General features: G+C 33.9%; 1 protein-coding gene across 1 annotated transcript in view; it reads left to right on the top strand.

Moving 5' to 3' along the window:
- The window catches only part of LOC127957610 (CAP-Gly domain-containing linker protein 1-like), a 22852-nt gene extending 2217 nt beyond the window's left edge, over positions 1-20635 (top strand). Inside the window, exons 2-23 of the mRNA XM_052556228.1 lie at positions 1799-2698; positions 4416-4511; positions 5040-5097; positions 5202-5285; positions 5382-5538; positions 5725-5890; positions 6743-6958; positions 7227-7367; positions 9427-9512; positions 10433-10553; positions 10734-10786; positions 11445-11562; positions 12592-12677; positions 14797-14917; positions 15105-15157; positions 15251-15368; positions 17246-17298; positions 17454-17571; positions 17669-17816; positions 18166-18218; positions 18942-19069; positions 19495-20635. Of these exons, the coding sequence (XP_052412188.1) occupies positions 1799-2698; positions 4416-4511; positions 5040-5097; positions 5202-5285; positions 5382-5538; positions 5725-5890; positions 6743-6958; positions 7227-7367; positions 9427-9512; positions 10433-10553; positions 10734-10786; positions 11445-11562; positions 12592-12677; positions 14797-14917; positions 15105-15157; positions 15251-15368; positions 17246-17298; positions 17454-17571; positions 17669-17816; positions 18166-18218; positions 18942-19069; positions 19495-19723 (3303 nt within the window). The 3' untranslated portion in view covers positions 19724-20635. The remainder of the gene's footprint in view (positions 1-1798; positions 2699-4415; positions 4512-5039; positions 5098-5201; positions 5286-5381; positions 5539-5724; positions 5891-6742; positions 6959-7226; positions 7368-9426; positions 9513-10432; positions 10554-10733; positions 10787-11444; positions 11563-12591; positions 12678-14796; positions 14918-15104; positions 15158-15250; positions 15369-17245; positions 17299-17453; positions 17572-17668; positions 17817-18165; positions 18219-18941; positions 19070-19494) is intronic.
- Positions 20636-23312: the final 2677 nt, after the last annotated feature.

Genomic DNA, 23312 nt, shown 5'->3' on the forward strand with positions numbered 1-23312 from the left:
TGTCAAAATAATCAAGTATCTGTATATCTCATGAGCTAAGTGTAGTGTCACACCCTAATGTTGATAAGCGGTGATATAGCTCATTGTTTCCCAAGTGCATGATACAGCTTTCAATCTTCAGGTCAATCATATATTCATGAAAAAAAAACATTTTGAATAGGAAAGCGGTAAGTTTGCCATAATTTCCTTTCAAATGTTAAAGTTGCCACAGTCATTGCACGTGTTTGTGCTGCACTTTATTGTTGCCATTTTGTGTTATTAGTTTATTAGAATTTGAAAGACAATAACAATATTGTTTGATAAGCGAGTTCACTGATTTTAGTCCTTGAAAACCAAACATGTAGTGCTTGAAAATTGCTTAAAAGTCCTGAATTTTCATTTAGCAGTTTTTGTACGAACCCTGTATTTAACAATCGGAAAAAAGACAAAGGTTTAAGAGTGTACTTAACGGCTTCAAAGAAATATAAAATTACTTGATTAAAGTTGATTTATGTGTATATGTAGTGGTCAAAACCGATGTCCAGCGAGGATATTTCTAATTTGCTAACTCTTTCTCTACTAGACTTTTTGAAAAAAGTTGCCAGCCACTGCCAGCATTTTTGATAATTTTCACTGCAATTTCATGGTCCCCACAATATTTTGTTTTATAAATATCTATGAATACACAATACATAAACAAAACAGAACCTTTACTATTAAACAAAAATCTATTATTCTAGTTTCAAACTTTTTTTTTTTTTTTATGAACACTTGTTGTATATAGGCATGTTTCATTTAAAAAAAAGAAAAGAAAAAAAAAAAAGCACCATTATGAGCAAAAAGCTGAGGAGGCCTGGATGACAGACACAAATTATCGCACCGGATCAGTCGATCTCACTCTCATTCACTGTCTGTTTAGGCTTGTTAAGTGTGAATCTATGGAGCCTCTACTTGTTTAATATTCAGTCCACATGCATTTAGTGTAAACAAGAAGGGAACAACCTTATGAAAAAAGAAAACCGATAGCAGTTGTTGAGGCTCTTGCATTCCTCTGCGGTTTACTTGGCAATAATGCAGAATTGCGATATTGCAGTTATATATAGTATTAATTACCATTATCAAAGCAAAGATGCAGTAGATCGCTTCCATCAGCACTCCCAAAACTAGCACAGTGCTTTACCACTTAAGTAACATTTCATCAGGACATTCTGGACCCATTCAATCATTCATTCAATCAGGAGATGCGTAATAGTGCCCCCATGTGTATAACAGAGGAAGCCTGGAAAATTCTTTGTTTGGTGGTGGAAAGAGTTAATAGGTTATTGTTAAAAATCTGTTTTTTTTTTTTTTTGTTTTTTTTTTAAACCGGCTATTCCAGTCTTTTATAGAGAGGTAGGGTAAAGCAGAGGGTTGAAGGTCTTACTCAATTAAATTGGATTAAGAGAAATCAAACCATCTGGCATATAAATGTCAATCTGCTCAACAAAGTCTAATGAAAAATTTACAGATGAGATCGTGATAATCCATTCAAGTTTGGGAACCCAGTTAGATGACAGCTTTGACCTGGTGGTTGTTCACCCTCTTGTAAAGTCCTTAATCCTCCCAATTCTGTCCCAGTATTTTTTTTAATTTTTGTTTTACTTGGCTTACGCAACATTGCTCCTATAAATTGAATGGAACTATATTTCTATGAAAATATATTTAAATTAGCCACTTAAAACTGAAAAGACGGTTATATCCATACCACCAGATTAATTCTCACTTATCCATACAGCATATATACAATAGTTAACTAAAAGAGCATTTTTTTTTCTTTTAGGTGGCCACAGTCTCTGAGAAGTCCCGTATATTGGAGTTGGAGCGGGATCTTGTGTTGAGGAATAAGGAGGTAGCTGCACTCCGTAAGTCACTGGAAGCTTTACCAGGGCAGGATGGGGTTACTGACTCCACCTTGGCAGTACTCCAGGAGGAACTCTGTTCCCTCCGTACACAGCTGGCCACTCAAAGGGATAGTCACCAAGCAGAGCTGTCTTCCTTGCGTGAGATGCTTGCGGCTCGAGAAAAAGAACACGGTGAATCTCTGTCACAGCTACAGTCATCCTCCGGTCGCTTATCGAAGGATAACGAGCAGCTTTTAGGTCAGCTGGCGAAATCCAAGGAGGAGAATTCAAATATCATTGAGGAGTGGCGTGCTAAACTAGCATCAGTTGAGTCCTCACACCAGCAAGCCTTGGAAGAGCTCAAAACCTCCCATGAGGCAAGCAAATCTGAGCTGCTAGAGGTTCACAATGCTCTGGAACAGTTGAAATTCACACATAAACTGGAGCTCGAAGAGCTTGCTAACAAACATGCTTCTGAAACCATGGGGTGGACGGGTGAAGCCAAAGAGCACCAGGCACAGCTCCTGAAAGTCAGAGAAGAGAATGAACGGCTGGTAGAAACACTACGCACCAATTTGGAGAAGGCAGAGGAGCAGCACCTGGTGGAAATGGAGGAGGTCTTGGGAAAACTTCACAGTGCTGAGCTCAGGGTAAAAGAGCTAGAGGACACGGGAGTTAAGTTAGGTCAGCAGTTGAATGAAAAGTCACAAGAAGCTCTGGAGCAAAAAACAGCCATTCAGACTCTGCAGTCACAGCAAAGTCAAGGGAACCAAGAAATGCAAAGGTTATTGACCCAAATAGAGGAGGCAAAAAGCCAGTCCAGATCTCAGGAAGAAAAGGTAGGCCTTCCTGTCCATTTGCAAGTAGGACATGCATGATAAGGAATCTACAAAGGCTAATAATGAAGAATCAACAGCAGTTGCCAAAGATTTTGGCAAAAATGCTGTTCTTTAAATGGAGAACTCCATTTATTTTTAGATATTCCAAGACATCCTAAACCATTTAGTGATTAAATAATGGTTAGATCAAAAATAACAAATGTAGATTGTAAACAAAAAAGCACTATTTGAGTGTTTATTAATTTTATTAATAGTATGTCTATTTATAGTTCATATAAAAAAAAATATATTAGTTATTTGTAGAAACATTGATTGCATGCCTCATACAATGCAATGAGAATAAATATAAATATAATGCTGTTATCATCACATACCATTAGCAGAATGTCCAAGTTGTTATTTTCTGTTCAGCATAAAAGCTCAGTGATAAAAGTCATTTGAAAAGAATTTTAGAAGCATTTCAGCTATTCTGAAGCCATAAAATAGCTTTATATGACAAACAGGCAGGAATCATTCTGTTTGCTATAGTTTTCAAATCTCATTTGACATCAGTGGTGTTCAAGTCATTCATTCATTCAGTCAGTCATTCATTCTTATGGTTTGAGCTTGTCATTTGTGCATTCTGCATAATAGGGCTGCATGATTACTTAAAAAAAAAGTCAATCACAGTATGGCTTAGTGCAATTGTAAATTTTCAAAGACTGATTTAATTAAGTAAATATATGTGCCGTGCATGCATGCATGCATATATATATATATATATATATATATATATATATATATATATATATATATATATATATATATATATATAAAATAAGATTCTAGATTTTTATTCGTCACATAATAAAAACACATTCAACGATCACACTTTGGGGGGCAAACGTGCTCGGGCACGGTAAAGATTGCCTAGTGTGTGCACACCCTAATTATTCTCCCGCATCCTGCACACACGAGTCTCTACCCACCCATCAAGTGTTGTCCCACGCCGCACTCTGCTGCGGGGGGTCCTGCGATCGTGCAGGTCTCCAATAGGGAGGTGCCTGTCGAGGCTCTAGACTCTGAACATAACATGTTTTTCTATAACAAACTAAAATACTTTCTATAAAAACGTCTATGTCCTGGCAGTGACAATTAGCTTGTTTTATATTTATTTTTATTACATTAATGTTATAAGTTGAGATTTAGGCTGCAATAAATATTTTAAACTGCTACTATGTAAAAGGAACACTGCTGTAAAAAGCAAATTAATAGTGTTTGCAAACCAAATTATTATGTGTCTTATCTATATACACACAATGTTTTTCTTATTTTATAGTGACATATCATAATAGTTATTTATTTTGTTTATTTAGTATTTTATATTTTTATTTGGTACTATGAATTCCTTTTGTTATTTTTGTTTTATATCCATTTAAAATGTCTACAACTAAATTGTGTGACCCAACAAACCTGGATTTATTTATTATTTTAATTCACAATCGCAATTTTTATCAGATTTTTTTTTTTTTTTTTTTTCAAATCATGCAGCCCTATACATCCATGGTAACATTGTTCTTAAGAGTGTTCTGAAATGTTATTTTCCATGATATTTCAGTCCTTCACTTTATTTTCCAATTTGTATGACTGGCAACTTTGAGTTTTTGTGTGTGACTTTCCTCGTGTTTTGTCCCCCATCATTCATTTCCCTCCATTATGGTTCTACACCTTGCTTTAGGTCACTAAGTTGAACTCAGTACTAGAGGGTAAACAGGAAGAGCTGAATGGCCTGTTGCAGGAAAAGAGCTCTCTGGAGCAAGAAGTTAGTGAGCTGGTAAGTGACTGTGGAAAGATACCTGAATGTAAACTGACTGACTAGTTAAATTATCTCATGAAAAAAAAAGGCACTAAAATAACTGATAGTAGAAGCAATTACAGGGCTAGTTCACCCAAAAATGAATATTCTGTCATTTACATTTACTGCTTTTTTTTTTGTCCATACAGTGAAAGTCAGTGTGGTCCAATGTTGTGTAAACCCCACTGACTTTCAAAATATCATCTTGTGTGATCCACAGAAGAAAGTAAGTCACAGAGGTCATTCATCTTTGGGTGAACAATTTATTTAAGAATCACAAGTACATGTGAAAGGCAGAAATAATGACATTGCTGATTATAGCCTGCTTGAGTGGCAGGGGTGATGGTGGGGTTCTGGGGGTCTATGTTTAGGAAATGTAGGAGTAAAACTCAAAAACCACTCTGACTGTGCTGATCCTCTAATGCACCACACAACACAACAAAATAACAAAGCAAATACAAGGAATGTTTCAGTCATAATCCTCAATTCACATTCTTAATCTTCTAGAAACAGAATCTTGGAAAAACATCTAATGATCAAGCCAAATCTGCTCAGACTAATCAAGGTATGTGTATGCACAGATTACACTGTTATGACTTGAAATATGTACAATTTTGTAAACCTTATTGAACTTTACATTCAGCATGACTAATTTGCTGTCTATTTCAGAATTAAGTGAGGAGCTCAGGAATAAAGAGGAACAATGCACATCTCTCTCTGCTGAATTACAGGATATAAAGAGTCAGTTTGCTGGTTAGTACCAAGCTCTTCAATGAAATATGAATCTGTGAAAGAACTAATTAAAATGTCATGTTTGTAATTATGTTTGGTATCTTGTTCCATCTTAAGGTTTACAGAGAAATTTGAAAGCAAACGAAGAAAGGATACTGCTGCTGACCAAAGACAAATCTAAACTTGAGAATGACATTATGGACATGACAAAGTCATCAGGAGACAGTTCTACTCTAATAACAAAGCTGAATGAGGATACCAAGGAGAAAGAAAGGTCTTTCTTTAATATGCTTGATTAAAATGCTTACAAACAATACCGTACAGAAAGTATTTATCTCAGTTTACTTTAGCATGATTTAGTTTGTGAGGCCTTATATTTTGGTAGACTAAATTGTAATCTTGCAAATTAAGCCTTATTTCAGTAATTCATACCCAATTCACAAATCCTGCCTAATTTCAGGAGACTAGACGATCTTCAGAACCAGCTTGAAGAGGAGCGGGAGAAGGCAGCTCAGGCTGAGGAGAAATGGTCTCAAGCACAAGTCCAGGCTGAGAATGAAGCCAAAATCCTTGAGAAGAGACACCAGGCAGAGCTTTCCAACATGCAGGAGAGGATCAAGCTTTTGGTGAGAACTGTTAAACTTCTCCCATCACATACTTAATGTTCCCAACGGAATAAAGACATTGTCTGATTCTGTATAATGTAAAGTATAATGATTTGATGGTTAGTTCACCAAGAAATTAAAGTTATCATCATTTTCTCACCTGCATCACGTTATTCATCTTCAAAACACAAAGTACAAACTTTTAAATGAAACCTGAAAGGTTTCTGTCCCACCATTAAAGTCCAACCCTTACGAAAATTAACCATGGTTTTACTACAAATAAAACCAAAAAACCATGGTTACTGTAGTTAAACCATGGTAACCACAAATTAACCATGGTTTTGCTATATTAACCATAGTTTAACCATGGTATTTGTAGTAAATCTGTGGTTTTACAAATGGCAGTCAATACGCCAAAAAACCATGGGTTACTACAGTTTTACTATAATAAAACCATGGTTCTTTTTCGTAAGGGAAGGTAACCAAAATATAGAAGTCCCCAAAGGGACATAAAGGTTGCGTAAAATTAATCCATATCAGGCAGTTTAGTCCAGGATTTCTTATCCTTTGAAGAGATATGATGACTTTAAGATCAACAAAGTTAAATCTGTTCAACGTATTAAAAGTTTTCAAAGAAACCTCTCTGGTTTCATTAAATATCCTCATTTTTTTTTCAAAGATTAACCAAAGTCTTATGGATCAACATAACTAGATGTTGATTAAACACTTCTAAATTTCTTTAAATTCCTTTTCTTAATTTGAATTGATTTTAACTTTTCTGCCAGTTGTGGTCATTTTCTCCACTTTTTCATTCTGCTTATCAAGTGCACTCTTATATGACTTGAAAACTGCCATTTTCTCATGACTCCTCAGGAGAAGGGTGCTGAAGACTATCAGGCTAAAGCCAAAGACATGCTTGCTTTGGGAGAGAAAGCTCTTGCAGATGCTGTGGAACAGCATACAAAAGAAATGCAGGAAATAAACAGGAAGTTTGAGAAAGTGCAACAAGAGCTCCAAATGTCTCAGGATGAAAGCTTGGAGCTGAGGAAACAGATTGAGGAGTTGAAGACCTTCAAAGAAAAAGCTACAGTAAGACCATAATACTTAATTTGTGAAAGAGCATGGGGCTATTTGGACAATTCATGTACTGCAGTTGTAAGTGTAGGTCTTGAACTTTGCAGTGAAAATACTAGATTAGACAAATAGATTAAAAATCCATAAAAACTATTGGAAGAAATGGTAAAATTTATCAAATGTAGCATTCAATCTGTACTATGCTAAATGTCTCATGATGTTTAATCATAACCAGAATGTGACCACAGGTTGAACTTTTCACCTACTTTTAATTTGCACGTAGGTCTCAGAGAAAGCAGAACAGACTACACAGGCTTCACTGGAGAGACTGACCCAGGAGAACCAACAACTTCAGAAAGACAAATCTGAGGCTGAGGCTCTGGTAACGCAGCTCAAGAACTCAATGGAAGAAATTCAGTGCAAGGTAAAATCATGCTGAGGTTAAAGAATTATTCCAAGGTATAGCATTTAACACCTTTGTCATAAAAGGGACAAAAAGGGACGAAGTGTCACAGTCATGTCATCTCTGTGTGATTTCTAGTCTTTAAATCGGCCAATCGGTTTTTGGTTTTTTTCGGCCGATTTTTCCGGAAATGCGCCCACGTGCACATACTACATTGTAATCGTTCGCTATCATGTCATTTGTGTGGAAGTATTTTGATCGTTCAGCACTGGAAGTGAAGAGCTACATGTCTGAAGCACAGATAGCAGGAAGCGATCAGCCATTGGTGTACAGGCACACAAATAAGAGCCTTTTCTGCATGTACTGAAGCTGTGCGAGCGTACTGTACCGGTCCACGCCCTACAGGCGAGTAGACCATGAAGAGATGTTCAGATCAACTTCTCACGTGTTGGATGAGAAATGAAACGGACTGTGACAAAACTGAAGTTTTTTTTTTTTTTTTTGTAAATTAGAACTTGCAAACATGTTTGAAAAGCCAGAAGTAAACACCAGTTCTATATAGGATGATTATTTTTATTTTACCTTAAAATTATAGACATTTTAGGGTTATGATTCACTATATATATTTTTTTTTTTTTAATTGAGACAAACAATAAGTTATTTATTTTTCATTGGCTCAAGTAAAAAAATATGGATGTGAATCATTTCCCTAATTTGTTTTTTTTTTTAATTGGATGAATGAAAACTTTTGCATCTTTGTTTTATTCGCACCAACATTATTTTATTTTAACATTTTGGAATAATCTATTTATAAAGCATACTTTTATTTAGTCTCACTGGTAAATACCTTTTTTTTTTTTGTTTTTTTTTTTTTTTGTTTTTTACATTTAAAACCAAATTTTACAACTAAAACATGAATGCTGATTCTTAACTGAATGCTGATTACGAAACCTCTTAAGCTTTTCAAGGCCAGTTCTCTGTAGTTTCAACCCAATTCAAAAACAAAAGCTAAATGCTGATGTCTGTAGCATCTATGTTTGCATGTATTAAATGTAGGCTACTTACTGTGCAGTTACTGCTGTTAACTTCAGATGGTTACGTTTATTGTTTTCAATAGCCAAAAGTCAGTTTGATCTAATGCTGTGTCATAGTGATGATGCATGTTATTCGCACTACTCTCTTACCAGGTGTTTTGAAGGAAGATCAATGGGACACATTACCCATGTGTTTGCCGGAATTGCAGTGTGGCTTTAGGGTCACAGATACTACTACTACTAATAAATAATGTTTTTTTTTTTTTTTTTTTTACCTTTTATTGTTTCCCAAATTCTTTTTTTTTTTCTATATTCTTTGTTTTTCAATTTTAATATTTGTGTATTCTGTTTTAATGGTTAAATTAGATTTTGGTAATCAAAATAAGGTCTTATTGAAATCATGAAACTTAATTTATTAAAAGTTGAATAAAAAAAAATATTTTTTATTAACCTTACTGAACTTCGAATTCTGTTCAATATTTGTAAATTCTATGTTAATTGTTTAAGAAAATATTAATAATTTAAAAGCATGTCATTAAAACAATTAATTTTATTTTTGCACTTAGACATTAAGCAGTCTATTTTAGCTTTTCTAAATTTATGATTTTATAGAACCTTGGAATGAACCTTCTTCATTATTATTACTTTGAGAAGTACTTTTGACTGTACATTAATTACTAATTAATTTGTCACAAAATGGAAGCTTACGAGGCAAGTGTGTAGCACCACAAATAAAGAAATGTGCTGTATCTGTCCTCAAAGTACTGTTTACAGAGAGGAAAAACTGTAAAAACTTACATGAATTACAGATTACATCTGTAAGGTCTAACCAGACATTCATCTTCCTGGGAAAGTTGGCCTGCTGGTAAAAGCGCAATTTATACAAATGTGCCATTCAGATAACTCGTGTAAATGTCAATTTGAGCTGCAAATTTGTTTTTAATCCTACATATAGGCTATTTCTCCTCCGATAATTCTCCTAGAATAATTTATATTTAGTAATGTCTACTTCAAGCTGCTCATTGTTTTCTCTGTACTTGTTGTAGCTGGATGCTTTGAAGCAGCAGAACTCACAGTATCAAGAGAGTCTGAGTTCTGACAGTCAGAAGATCTGCAGCCTAAGTAAAGAGATGTGAGTGTCTACAACTGAATTCTTTGGAATTGTGTAGATTAAAGGGTTAGTTCACCCAAAAAATGAGAATTAGGCCATAAATTACTCGCCTTGAAGTCATCCAAGGTGTATATGACTTTCTCCTTTCATTCAAATGCAGTTGGGAGTTATTTTCAAAATTGTCTTTGATCTTTCAAGCTGTTTGATGCCACCCAGAGGTTGTTGCCCTGCATCAGTCCAAGATAATTTAAATAAAAAACAAATCCATAAAAAAAGTGTCTCACACAGCTCTGGTGGGGTGAACAAAGGCCTTCTGTAGCAATTCGATGTGTTTTTGTAAGAAAAATATCCATATTGAAAATGTAATAATCACTTTAATCTAGCCTTGCACTCACTGTTGTAAAACGGAAGAAGTTCCGGGCGGATGACGTATAGAGGTCAGTGTTTTTGCAAGATAAAAGACAATTTTTAAAATAAATCCAACTTGGTTTGTATGAAATAAGGTAATATACACCTAGAATGACTTCAGGGTGAGTAATTTATGGCTTAATTTTCATTTTTGGGTGAACTAACCATTTCATTTCTGTCTGATATTCATTCAAATTATTAATAGGGCTGAGCAAAATAAATCTGTGATTTAATATTTCCTGGTTAACCTGTTACAAATAATTGACACAGTTAATACAACATCTATTGTGGGATTATTTTTTCATCCTTGAAGTAGTTATATAAATGTCTTTTTCTCACATTCCTCGGTTATCATTACATGTTTTTTGTCTGCGTCACTACATTCAATCAACAACACCAAATTCACTTTGAAAGTTTGAATGTGACATCATTGTAGTGTGGTTTTGTGGGGAACAGTGTTAAACAGTGGTTCTCCTGCAGTTCAAAGGAATCAAAAGAGGCCTTAATAAACATAATAATTTTGTGTATTACAGTGAGGAGTTGAAACAAGCAGACTCTGAAAAAGCCCAGGCAGTTGAGGCTCTGAAAAAAGAGAAAGAAAATCTAACACTGGAACTTGCCAGCAGTCACAAAGACAGTAACATTCTGCTAAATGTATGTTAAGCAAGATGTGTGTAATATTTTACTGTTTTATTTTGTATGTGAAAAGAGTAAAAATCCAGATGCTTAAACTAATTTCTGTGTTTCTTAGTTTTTTATATTATCTTATTTATTTGTTATATATTTTGTGAGAAGTAAATATCCTGAATTCTCTTCGACGTTATCTTATTGCAGCTCAAAAAGGAGTGTGACAGTCTCAACGACCAATTGAAGGAGATGAAAATGAGGTAATATATATTTTTTGAAAGTTCATACAGTATATGTACAGAGAAGAATTTGTTGCAGTATCAAGATTGCATTACGGACAGTGACTGTGTTTGTTTCAACTGATCTGTCCTATAGCAATTTATACATGCTTTTTTTATAGACATATATGCTGTTTTTATAGACTCTTTTAGGTCTGGGCCTGATTTTTTAGTTCTGTCATTGACCTACTGCCACCTCATGTAATAAGGTATATTCGGAAATTGTCATCATCTACTTACCCTCGTTTTTTTTCTTCTTCCCTTGTGGAACCAAAAAAGAGATTTTCAAGTTGCTCTTTTCCATACAATGAGAGCATAAAATGACCAGGAAATCTCTCTGAAAGAAAATGTTAAAAGCATCATAAAATTAGTCCATTATGACTTGTGAGCTATACATAAGTCTTCAGAAGGCATGCAATGGCATTTCTGTTAATCTCCAGTCACTCAGCTGGTGCAGGAATATGTGATTTGAAATCTGAAAACTTGATGCTTTTTGGAGCGGCATGCTTTTTACTCCATAGAAAGCAGCAGTGTGAACATTCCACTGAAGTGGACAGCTTGAGGGTGGAGTAAATGATAACAGTTAAATTTGTTCCTTGCATGCAGAATGCACATATTATATGATCTTTCTTCTGTGCAGGGAAAGCACTTTCAAAAGTGAATCAGAAAAGGAGAAATCAGCACTTCAGCAGTCTCTTCAAACACAGAGTGGCTTGATCTCAGAAAAGGACAAAGAATTAGACTCTCTGAGAAACGAGGTAACATCTTCAACTGCTAAAGAATTTATCAGAAATAAAAAACAATGTTTTGGCGCATCCAAAATTTAATTAAAGCTGCAGTCGGTAACTTTTGACGCTCTAGCGGTTAATAAACAGAACTGCTTGCGTGTTACGGAAGGACATTGTAGCCGGAGCTACTTCTCTCTGTTTATGTCTATGAAGAATCACAAAGGTACTGGGTTACTCCGCCGCGGTACCCCTGAAGCAATCTAAAATAGTCCCCTCCCGGTAAGAAACAACCAATCAGAGCTGCGGTCCGTAACTTTTTTTTTTGTGTTCAAAGTATACAAAATGTATATAATAAGCGAGTACACCATTAATCCACATTAAATGTGAGAGCAAAATTTAATGTGAGAGCACATTAAAATAATAATGGAAATTGATAAATCACCTTTAACTTTATAATAATTTAGAATTATAACAAATAAATGTCTGTTATCATTGCATGGTGACTCAAATTGTTTTGTTTTGAGAGTATAGCCACAAAACTTAGGAAATATACATGTGACCATAAGTGCTTACTAATCTTAAATGTATAGTTATATTCAGTCTTTCAATCACTAGCTAGGATACATGGGTAAAATTTCACCCACCAAAATTGTCAGTAATGCATAAACAGAATTTTATCCAACTACAGAGTCAAGGATGATTTTAAGACCAGTTTACAGATCAAATAACATGAGTTAATAATAATGCAGTATTAGTATTGCTGAATAATTCTTGTAAATGCTTGAACAAAAGTATGAACTTTCACATTTCTGCTTTTTAACCTGCAGAATGTCTTAACCCTGCATCTGCAGTTTCTATTCTTTTTTGCAAACTGGAGGAAGAGTCTGTGTTATCTAAAAACATGAGATAGCTGAATTTTATGCAAATATCTTGTCAGATGTGTGCAGAATTTTGCATATTTATTATATTGCCTGCTTCAGGTCATCCTTGTACTATAATGTGTATATTTTTAGATGATCAGAGGATGTTTCTAAATGCTTTTCTCTGTACTTATTGTAGCTGGATGCTTTGAAGCAGCAGAACTCACAGTATCAAGAGAGTCTGAGTTCTGACAGTCAGAAGATCTGCAGCCTCAGTAAAGAGATGTGAGTGTCTTCAACCATTCGCCCACATTGATGTTTGTGTTGTTGTGCAATTTAAGTATTTTCTCTTTGGTATTAAGTTATTAACTGTGTAAATTCATGAGAAGCTTTCAGTCAGTTTAAATCTTGTCTCGCACTGCTAATGATATTTATTAAGTTTTTTTTTTTTTTGGCCATGTATACTACTAAGGAAGGAAAACTTCCTTTCCTTCTTATAGGAAAAGGTATAGTTCACCCTAAAATGAAAATGTTGTTGTAATTTATTCACCCTCATGTATTTGATCTCTCTCTCTCTCTCTCTCTCTCTCTCTCTCTCTCTCTCTCTCTCACGCACACGCGCACACACACACACACACACACACACACACACAAACAAGTTATTTTAAAGAATTTAAGGTAACCAAACAGATTCTGGTCCCCATTAACTTCTATTGTATTATTTTTAGGGCTGTCAAAAATACTGCGTTAACGGCGTTGTTTGTTGTTAATTACGTCAAATGTTTTAACGCATTTCACGCATGCGCAGTGTGACAAATTATTCAGGTCAGGAAAGTCTCGTCGATCTCTGAATTCTCAAGATAGTAAAATACAGCGGCGAGCGCCGTGGTGAAAACACAGAAGAAGCTTAAAGTTTTACCCCAGTTACTCTCAAATGCATTCATGCCAAGCTCGATAAACAGAGACGACTTTGGTAGTTGATACGCTGGAGCTTCTTTCTGTTATAGCGTCCTGTGTTTCACACTGCGCAAGCGCAGAACGCCTGCATGCAATGCAGCGAAAATTACAGCTGTTTGGAAAAGCATGTGTATTTTTACTTGGTTTTACTGGCACTTCAAGCCTTTAGAACGTGAAAATATCGATCCTAAAGTATTGTGGCAGAGCAAATGAACACCTCCCAAAGAGGTGTCCAGAGTGCTGCTAATGTGATGGTGGCGCATGTTTGTGTTTCTGAGTTCATTCTTTCGAGTTTCTCTATGCATAATTTCATAGATATGTGGCTATATTTAACCACTGGTTCACCTAAAACTCTTACACTATCTGTAGTTAAATGGCATGGTTTGATATAGTGCTCAGGTAAATTTGATTAAGTAAATGTTAAACTTTTGAAATTCAGAAAAAAAGAACCACATAATGATGAATCAATACATGAAAATTATGTATCTGTGTCCTGTTATTTATCTTTTGGTATGCATTTCAGAAAAAAATGGTTAGGATTCAGGTGTAATTGCAAATAGTGATTAATCCTGATTAATCCACTGAAAATTCTGATTAATTTGATTAAAAATTTTAATCATTTGACAGCCCTAATTATTTTCAGTACTATGAAAGTCAGTGGCTACCAGCTACTGTTTGGTTACCCACATTCTTCAAAATACCTTCTCTAGTGTTAGAAAAGACAGAAACTCATAAAGGTTTGGAACTGCTTGAGAATTAAATACGACAGAATTTTTGGGTGAACCATCCTTTTGAATGTTTAGTTTGAAATGTGACTATATATATATATATATATATATATATATATATATATATATATGTCGCTGGGGTATATTTTTTAGCAATAGCCAACAAAACATTGTATGGGTCAAAATTATCGATTTTTCTTTTATGCCAAAAATCATAAGGGTATTAAGTAAAGATCATGTTCTATGAAGATATTTTGTAAATTTCCTACTGTTAATATATCAAAACTTAATTTTTGATTAGTAATATGCATTGCTAAGAATTCATTTGGAAAACTTCAAAGTAGATTTTCTCAGCATTTATATTTTTTTGCACCCTCAGATTCCATATTTTCTGTATATCTGCCAAATTTTGTCTCAATTTCTAAAAATTGACAATTAAGACAAATAAGAGGTTTTGGGGTCCATGGTCACTATATGGACATACATCCCATTTTAGCACTATATAATGCCTGTGTGACAAGCACATGGTCTACAGTTAATAGCTGTCACCAAAGTTGTAGCATAACAGTCTTTGCAAATATAGCCTAATTAATAGATTAGATAATTGTTGAGAGCTGCTTCTTTTTATAGTTGTTTCAAGAACAAGTGGAATAGGAATCCTTTGTGATTTCACTTTGTGTCTCTGTGTTGTTTGAATAAATGCTGGTTGTGTGTTTCAGTGAGGAGATTAAACAAGCTGCTGCTGAAAAAGCCCAGGCAGTGGAGGCTCTGAAAGAGGAGAAGGAAAAGTTAACCATGGAACTTGCCAGCAGCCACAAAGACAGTAACATTCTGCTAAATGTATGTTAACCGATTGTCTAGATCATTAAGCACAATTAATTTTTGTTTGATTTTAAAGCAGTTATAAATGCTAAAAAATGAAATGGATTAATGATGTGTTTTATATAAATTATTTAGTTTTAAATGCAATGTTGTGATGATTGATGTGTTAAATCTGAGAGGTATATTTGTTTCATCCTCAATACAGCTCAAAAAGGAGTGCGACAACCTTAATGATCAATTAAAGGAGATGAAAATAAGGTAAGGATCAACAGAGAATTTATTTATGGAGTCGTGTATCTAGGAATTTGTTTAGTTGTTTCAACTATATCCTACAATTTGTCTTCTGCACAGGGAAAGCACTCTAACAACCGAATCAGAAAAGGAGAAAGCAGCACTTCAGCAGTTTCTCCAAACACAGAGTGCCTTGATTTCAGAAAAGGACAAAGAATTAGACTCTCTGAGAAATGAGGTAATTTGGCTGTTTATGTAATACTTTTGTATTTAAATGTTTTGATTACAATAGTGGTGATCTCAGTACGAGAACATATTAACATCCAAAATAAATTAATTCAAAATTGTTGAAGAGCAGAGTAAGATGGACTTGAGGCTGCCTTTTACATTTATATTATTAAGACCAAACTTGATGTGTTGACAACCATGACAACCATGATCTGAGGGTTGTGGAAAGTTGTCAAAGTAATTTACATTTATTTGAGCATTGTGAAGATATAATACATTTTTTATACATTTTTACAAATTTACCTATATTTGCAGAGCACAATGTCCAAGCTTTACAGAAATTTTTACATAGACATCAGGACTTTCTGAGAACACTACAGTTTGCAACCTAAACCCTATAATTTTGCAACTGTTTGATTCATAAAGTAGAGATGTAGGCCATTATATTTGTGCGTGAGATCCATTAAAACATTTTGGCCTACACCTTGTGAATGCAATGTTCTTTAAAAAACTTGGTACACATGGCCAATATAATAGTCTGAAAAGCCCCACCAAATTTCATCTTTAAACTTCTGATTTTCATGGGGGCTAAAAGCAAATTCAGAATGATTAGCGATTTATCTGTGTTTATATGTAAATGATGGTTGATGGGCTGTAATACTTTTATTGTCCATAAGCATGTCTCTTGTAAATTTCTAAGCCGTTTCATCAAACCCTAACTTACAAAATTAGTGGACATTCTAAATTCAATTTAACTCTGGAGTACAAACACACTTAACAGTACATACGTTAGTATTTATTTACATGAGCTTTTGGTACTTGAACCCCAATAATTGCTGAATGTGCATATATTTCAAATATAGTAATTATAGTGATACATTTACACGCCATATTTGTAAAGCAATTCTCCAAGCTGCAATATTTCTTAAAATAGATGACTTTCACTTTTGCGTTATATTAAGGTATTATTTCTTTTGGACAGTTTGTTTTTGTTCAGAGACTGGAACTGGAGTTTTTCCCTTGTAAAGGCCATTGCTCACTGAGTCCAGAATTTTCGTCTCTTAAAAAAATAATAATTTGGGTCGGGTTTAATTTTCTGCAATTTCCGAATGTCAAGGTCATTCACTCAGTCTTTTGACACAAAGCACTTTAAAGATCTGAGGATTTTTTTCTTTGGTTTTATTTTCTTACAAAAACGCATAGATTCGCTACAGGAGGCCTGTGTTCACCCCTCGGAGCCGTCTGAGACAATTTTTTCTCTTTTTTAATGGAAGGGCGCTTTTTATTTAATGTCTTTTGGACTGAAGGAATGCAACACCCGTTGAGTGCCATGAAATGGCTTGAAAGATCAAAGACATTTTTTAACATAACTCCGACTGGATTAGTCTGAAAGAAGAAAGTCATATACACCTAAGATGCCTTAGGAGTGAGTAAAATGCAGCCTAATTTTCATTTTTGTTTGAGCTTACCCTTTAATAAGGATGGGGAACTTTCCTTCCTCTCTATATCTCAGGATTGGATGGACCCAATTTATTTTTCTTTTTTTAAGAAGCGAGGGGATCCTGCTTGGAGACTCTATTTAGTACTGTTTTGCAAATTTTTTCACAACAGATTATTTAATACGCATTGGACTCCATGTGCAAGGTTTCTGTGCATGATGAATTTTTAGGAGGATGAATATGAAAAAAATTTCGGACTCCGTGTGCAAGAACCTTTAGTCTTTATTATTGTGGTATATTAATTTTCAGATAAATCAGTCCTGAAATTGCACATATAAAATTAGTACAAGTGTTTACAGGTCAGGGTTACTAGGGCAGAAATATCTTTATATATATTTTTTTTATTATTTATTCATGCTATTGAAATTATTGAAATTCCTCCTTACAGTTCAAAAAGGAGTGTGACAGCCTTAATAGTCAATTGAAGAAGATAAAAATGAGGTGAGCAACTACAGGAAATTTTATACTGTTTTGATCATCATGTGTAGATATCTTTGCTTTTTTTTTTTTTTTTTTTAATATAGACATTCTTGACCATACATTCCTGCATTAATGAATGGAGAATACTCACATCATGCAATCTATCTTCTGCACAGGGAAAGTACTTTAACAAAAGAAACAGAAAAAGAGAAGGAAGCACTACAGCAATCTCTCCAAACAAAGAGTGCCTTGATCTCAGAGAAGGACAAAGAATTAGACTCTCTGAGAAACGAGGTCTACGAATCTGTTTGAATTATGGTTTGTGTGCTTATGTGCAAATTTCTGTTTTGCTTGATTTTTTTTTTTTTTCTTTTGCGGTTCTTGCAAGCAGATAGCAGGTCTGCATGATATGACACAGGTACTGCAGTCCAATCTGAAGTCTCACAAGAGTGAGAATACTTTACTGCAGGAGCGAGTGAAGAATCTGGAGACGAGTTTAGCTGACGCTCAGATCACCAGCAAAGGAGATGATGCCTCAGGTACAACGCTACACACAACTTTTTATTCCATTTCTATTCCTTTTTTTTTTATTCCAGTTAAAAGTAGATTAAACGTTTTGAAATGCACATTTGAAAAAAAAAAAAGAAGAAAAGAATTACAAAAATATAAAATATAAAAACAGAGGGATATATTGTTTTCATTGCATTGCATTTAATTTCTTCCAGGCAGACTGTAGTTCTACCATTGCATTTTGGGATCAAACTTTACTTTGAAATACCTATATGCTGTAACTGTTACCTTAAACTGACCTAAATTTAACTTATTATAAGTGTGTTGTACTTACGTTTAATCTACATGACCGATTTGCATGTTTTACGCTCCAACTAGATGATTCTGCTTTAAAAGCATGGAAGGAGGCAAAGGAGAATGCTGAGCGGCAGGTATGTAGAGTGGAAAGTTTTATCTTTATAATGTATATTTTTGTCCATTATTGTAATGGCATACTGTTAGTTTGGCCCACTGTCCTACAACATCAGATACACTCTTAATCGTGCTTTAAAAAGTTTGCTTAAATTACCCTCGATAACTTTTTTTTTAATTAAATTTCTTTCTAGGCATTTGACGCACAGAACTTTTATTTATAGTTGTCTACAAATTTTATTAAATTAATCTAATTAAACGTTGCACAATTAAATTTAATCAGTATTCTCATTATAATATATAGGATATATTTTTGTTAGAATCTTCTCATGAATCTCTTTACTTGTGTTGTCCCTGGTAAGTTAAAACTGGCCTTTTAACAACACATTTACAGATATTTTTTGTGTAAAAGAACAAATTTGAATTTGTGGTTAACCATCACAAACATCACATACAGATTCAATTAGTTGTTTTATATAGTTTATTACAGTCTATTTTTTTATTTGTTTCTCACCATAAATATAGCCGTGGTAGCTGGTGTGGATCCAAATTATAAACTATAAATCAATCGTATAGGTATATATAAGCAATGCCATAAGAATAGATGCCATAATATAATCTTAGAACAATTGGACAGGCTTTCTGCAGGTTTATAATATTATAAATTGCACATTTGAATTGAGAAACTTGTTGATTAATTAATTTTATTTATTTTGAATTTTTTTTTTTTTTTTTGGGGAAAGGTTGAATTCCTGAATTCAGTTATTGTGGATCTTCAGCGGAAGAACGAAGACCTAAAATCGAAACTAGAGAAGATGGCTGAAGCAGCGCTCAATGGAAATGGTCCAAGTGAAATGGACAGTCATAACAGGTGTTTTGTTTTTCAAATGTCAGCATACAATACCAAGAATGAGCAGAATTCACCATTATTATTATTATTATTATTTTTTTATCTTCAAACTAATTTTTCACTTAATTGGTAGCTTTACTGATTTTATATTAGTTGATTTTGGGTATGTAGAGATTGTGTAAACTTAATGATGGTTTTCAATTCGTCAAACCAAAATGTCATTCTGTGTACATAAATACATAAAAAATTATTTCTAAATGTATAATATTTTTTACTTAATTCATATGTATTGTTTAGAATTGTATTATTTGAGCTTGGGTTATTTTTTATTCATTTTATAATGATGATATGCAAAATGTGTAAAAACTGAATGAAAAAAAGTTAAAACAAAAAAGCTGTTAATACACTGTTACATAGTATCTTACACCCTTGTCTTCTCTACCTAGTCACACCGAGCCAACGATTAAAAAGAAACCCCCTCCCCGTCTCTTCTGTGACATATGTGACTGCTTTGACCTACACGACACAGAGGACTGTCCCACACAGGACCAGATGCTAGATTCCCCACCACACACTACCTATCACGGCAGTCCCAATGATGAAAGGCCTTACTGTGACATCTGTGAGGTCTTCGGCCACTGGACAGAGTCCTGCAATGACGATCAAACGTTCTAGGGTCCTGCTTACATGATCACACAACATTTGTACTTGCAATACTATGCCTTGAATCAAACAGTGCACAAAAGACTATTGTAGGTTTGTGTGGTTTTTCACATGTAAGCCTAAACCTTTCAGTCACTTAAAAGCAAGCATCTGTAGTTTACTCAGTAGCAAATTTACCTGCCTTTTATTGCACTGAATGACTATTAGGATGAAAGAGGGTTTTAAGTTCACTTTGAAATAACCTTGTAGTGAATGCTCATTCTTTATATGGTGGTTAACCATGAAATCTGGAATCAACGGTTGTCTTATATGGTTAAAAGGTTGTAGATCTTTGAACATCAGTGCTGACTTTTAGTGGAAGGGAGGCTTGATTTCTCAACAGCCTTTCACATATCAAGTTTGGATGCTGTAAGAGAAGTGTTAATATAAAAAGTAATTTATTCTAGGATTGTGAAAATGTCAAAATTTATATATAAAAAAACGTAAATAAGTATGTTTAAATCATTCATTACCTTAAAGAATGACGGTTATGAAAATTGCAACTTAAGCCTGGAAAGAAATGGAGGGGGAAAAAAAGGACGATCATCTCACTGTTTTTGTTTCTTTAAAGTCATCATATGTTTCCCAGGTTGTTTGTGAGACATTTATTTGTACAAATATCAAAGTGGGGGACTTTTTTTTTTGAAAATAAACTTCAAGAAATATCTTTTAAGTGCAAAAAATATTCTTTGTTGTGTTGTATGTTAATGCCAATGTGCTGCTCTAAAAATCTGTGTGTATGGTCCTAAAGAGCATCCTGAGCTGTCTGCAGAAAATGTAGGGCTATTTGGCTCTTGTCCAAGCCAGACATTGTTTTTGGCCATAAACTGCCTGACAAATGAAGCAGTGAGTTACAATAAACATTGTTTTCCAATAAGTTTTAAATTTGTCTGATGTGTTCAGTCATAACCATCAACTATATCAGCGCTTCCCAACCTTTTAAAACTTCTGTGTTCAAGCTATTACCTCAGCCTATTATTACCTACAACAAGTCAATTTATACAATGCTGACATATAGATACTGGCTCATGGGGACACCAGATCAACGCCCCCTAGTGGTGAACCATTACAATTTTAAACGCTAAGGAAAAGTATGATATAACTCGTTAAAATCACGTGTCTACATGGTCAGAGAGCAAACAAAGTGAAGAGGCAGGCACAATTTTGGAGGGTGCTTAGAAAGAAAAAAAATTCTGAAAGTAATTTTCAGATGCAACCGAAAAAAAAACGGGATAAACACAAACTCGAAACTTGTAAATAAAATAATCTGTTACATATGTACAATTTAATAACATGTATATTTCATTCATTTATATTGCTGCATGCTTTTAAAACACATTAAATATACATTTGTAGTTTTTAGGAAAAAAAGATAAGACTCGTATAAGTCGAATTTTCAGAAATAATAACGACAGGCCTAATAATGTTATAATGTAGGCTACTAATATTATGAACACTACAGGATGTTTTAGTTCCCCTCGCTTTACAACAAATCCTTTATATTTATAACCTTATCAGAACATAGCAAGAATTAAAACAGGCTATATATAATTCTAATGGATAAAAAAAAAAATTCAGTATATAATAATATAGGCCTAGCAATAGACAAGCCATGACAAATTAATTTTGAAACGAAACGTATAATTAAAACGAAACGTATAAGGTAACGTTTGCCTTAATTCATTAGGCACAAATCCAAATGTGTCCATATTTGCAATGCAGCTAAACCATTAGCCTATTTATTAGGTAAAATAGGGTTTTTAGTTCACGTGTGATCGACGGAAAAATATTGTAATGAGCAAAAATTTGCCACAGTGGACTGGTGAACATGCCGAACCTCACGGTGAACGGTTGAGCTGTTTCCAATGAATGCAGTAGCGTATAGTGTGCACGTGAGTCGCCTGCAGGATCAAACAGCTGGAACATAAAATAGATTATACTCCGTAATTTTTTGGTAATACAGTAAAGGTATAATGCGAAAGTGCAAAGTGTTAGCAGTTCTGAACAATAATAGCAAAGTTGAAAATAATTATTTAGAAATGCAGTAGACTACTGTCCTATTTCGCTCTGCATTACCTGAACAAATCAATCACCTTTATTTATATAGTGCTTTAAACAAAATACATTGCGTCAAAGCACTGAACAACATTCATTTGGAAAACAGTGTCTCAATAATGCAAAATGATAGTTAAAGGCAGTTCATCATTGAATTCAGTTATGTCATCTCTGTTCAGTTTAAATAGTGTCTGTTTTTATTTCCAATCAAGTCAATGATATCGCTGTAGATGAAGTGACCCCAACTAAGCAAGCCAGAGGCGACAGCGGCAAGGAACCTTGGGAGAAACCAGGCTCAGTTGGGGGGCCAGTTCTCCTCTGACCAGACGAAACCAGTAGTTCAATTCCAGGCTGCAGCAAAGTCAGATTGTGCAGAAGAATCATCTGTTTCCTGTGGTCTTGTCCTGGTGCTCCTCTGAGACAGGGTCTTTACAGGGGATCTGTATCAGTTGGGGCTGGATATAAATAGGATATATATACCCTGCCTCACAGACTAAAATCTATGGAGGACTAAAAATGACAGAAGGAAAAATAAATAAATAAATAAATAAAAGTAGAAATAAATAAATAAATGCAGAAATAATAGTGAAAATAAATACATTTTGGTAATATAAATGGCTATTTCTGTATTTTTGCATGTATTTATTTATTTATTTATGCATTTATATATGTATTTATAAATGTATTTATGTATTTATATATTTATTTATATATTTCTACATTTATTTATTTATACATTTATTTACTTCTACATTTATTTATTTCTGTATTTCTACATTTCTTCATTTATTTATTTCATTATTTCCACATTTCTACATTTATTTTCCCTGCACCTGTATGCTAATTGAGTGGGAGGTGCCAACATCAGCCGAAGAAGGATTGGTTAGCTGGAGGCCGCATCGCTAACCAGACAGAAGCAAACGATCCATCTATCAGGCTACATGAATGCTGCGGCTAGTTTTTATTTAGAAATAAATAAATGTAGAAATGTGGAAATACAGAAATAAATAAATGTATAAATGTGAAAATACAGAAATAAATACATTTAGAAGTAAACAAATGTATAAATAAATAAATGTATAAATATATAAATAAATATATAAATATATAAATACATAAATACATAAATACATAAATATATAAATAAATGTGTAAATACATAAATAAATACATATATAAATGCATAAATAAATAAATAAATACATGCAAAAATACAGAAATAGCCATTTATATGACCAAAATGTATTTTATTTTCACTAATATTTCTGCATTTATTTATTTATTTCTACTTTTATTTATTTATTTATTTATTTTTCCTTCTGTCATTTTTAGTCCTTCATAAAAATCAGGGCGCCCGAGACGGTGAGGCGGCACAGAAGTGGCCGGGCCAGGCCCCCTCGTTGCGCTGACGCTGCATGTCTAGTTTAATATAGGAGCACCTAAACACTGGTTTCATAAACATTTCAAAGTGTATTCATTATTTATTTTTTATTTTTTTTAGCAATTT

This window comes from Carassius gibelio, chromosome B5, assembly GCF_023724105.1.
Source record: "Carassius gibelio isolate Cgi1373 ecotype wild population from Czech Republic chromosome B5, carGib1.2-hapl.c, whole genome shotgun sequence".
In the NCBI taxonomy this organism is placed as follows: Eukaryota; Metazoa; Chordata; class Actinopteri; order Cypriniformes; family Cyprinidae; genus Carassius; species Carassius gibelio.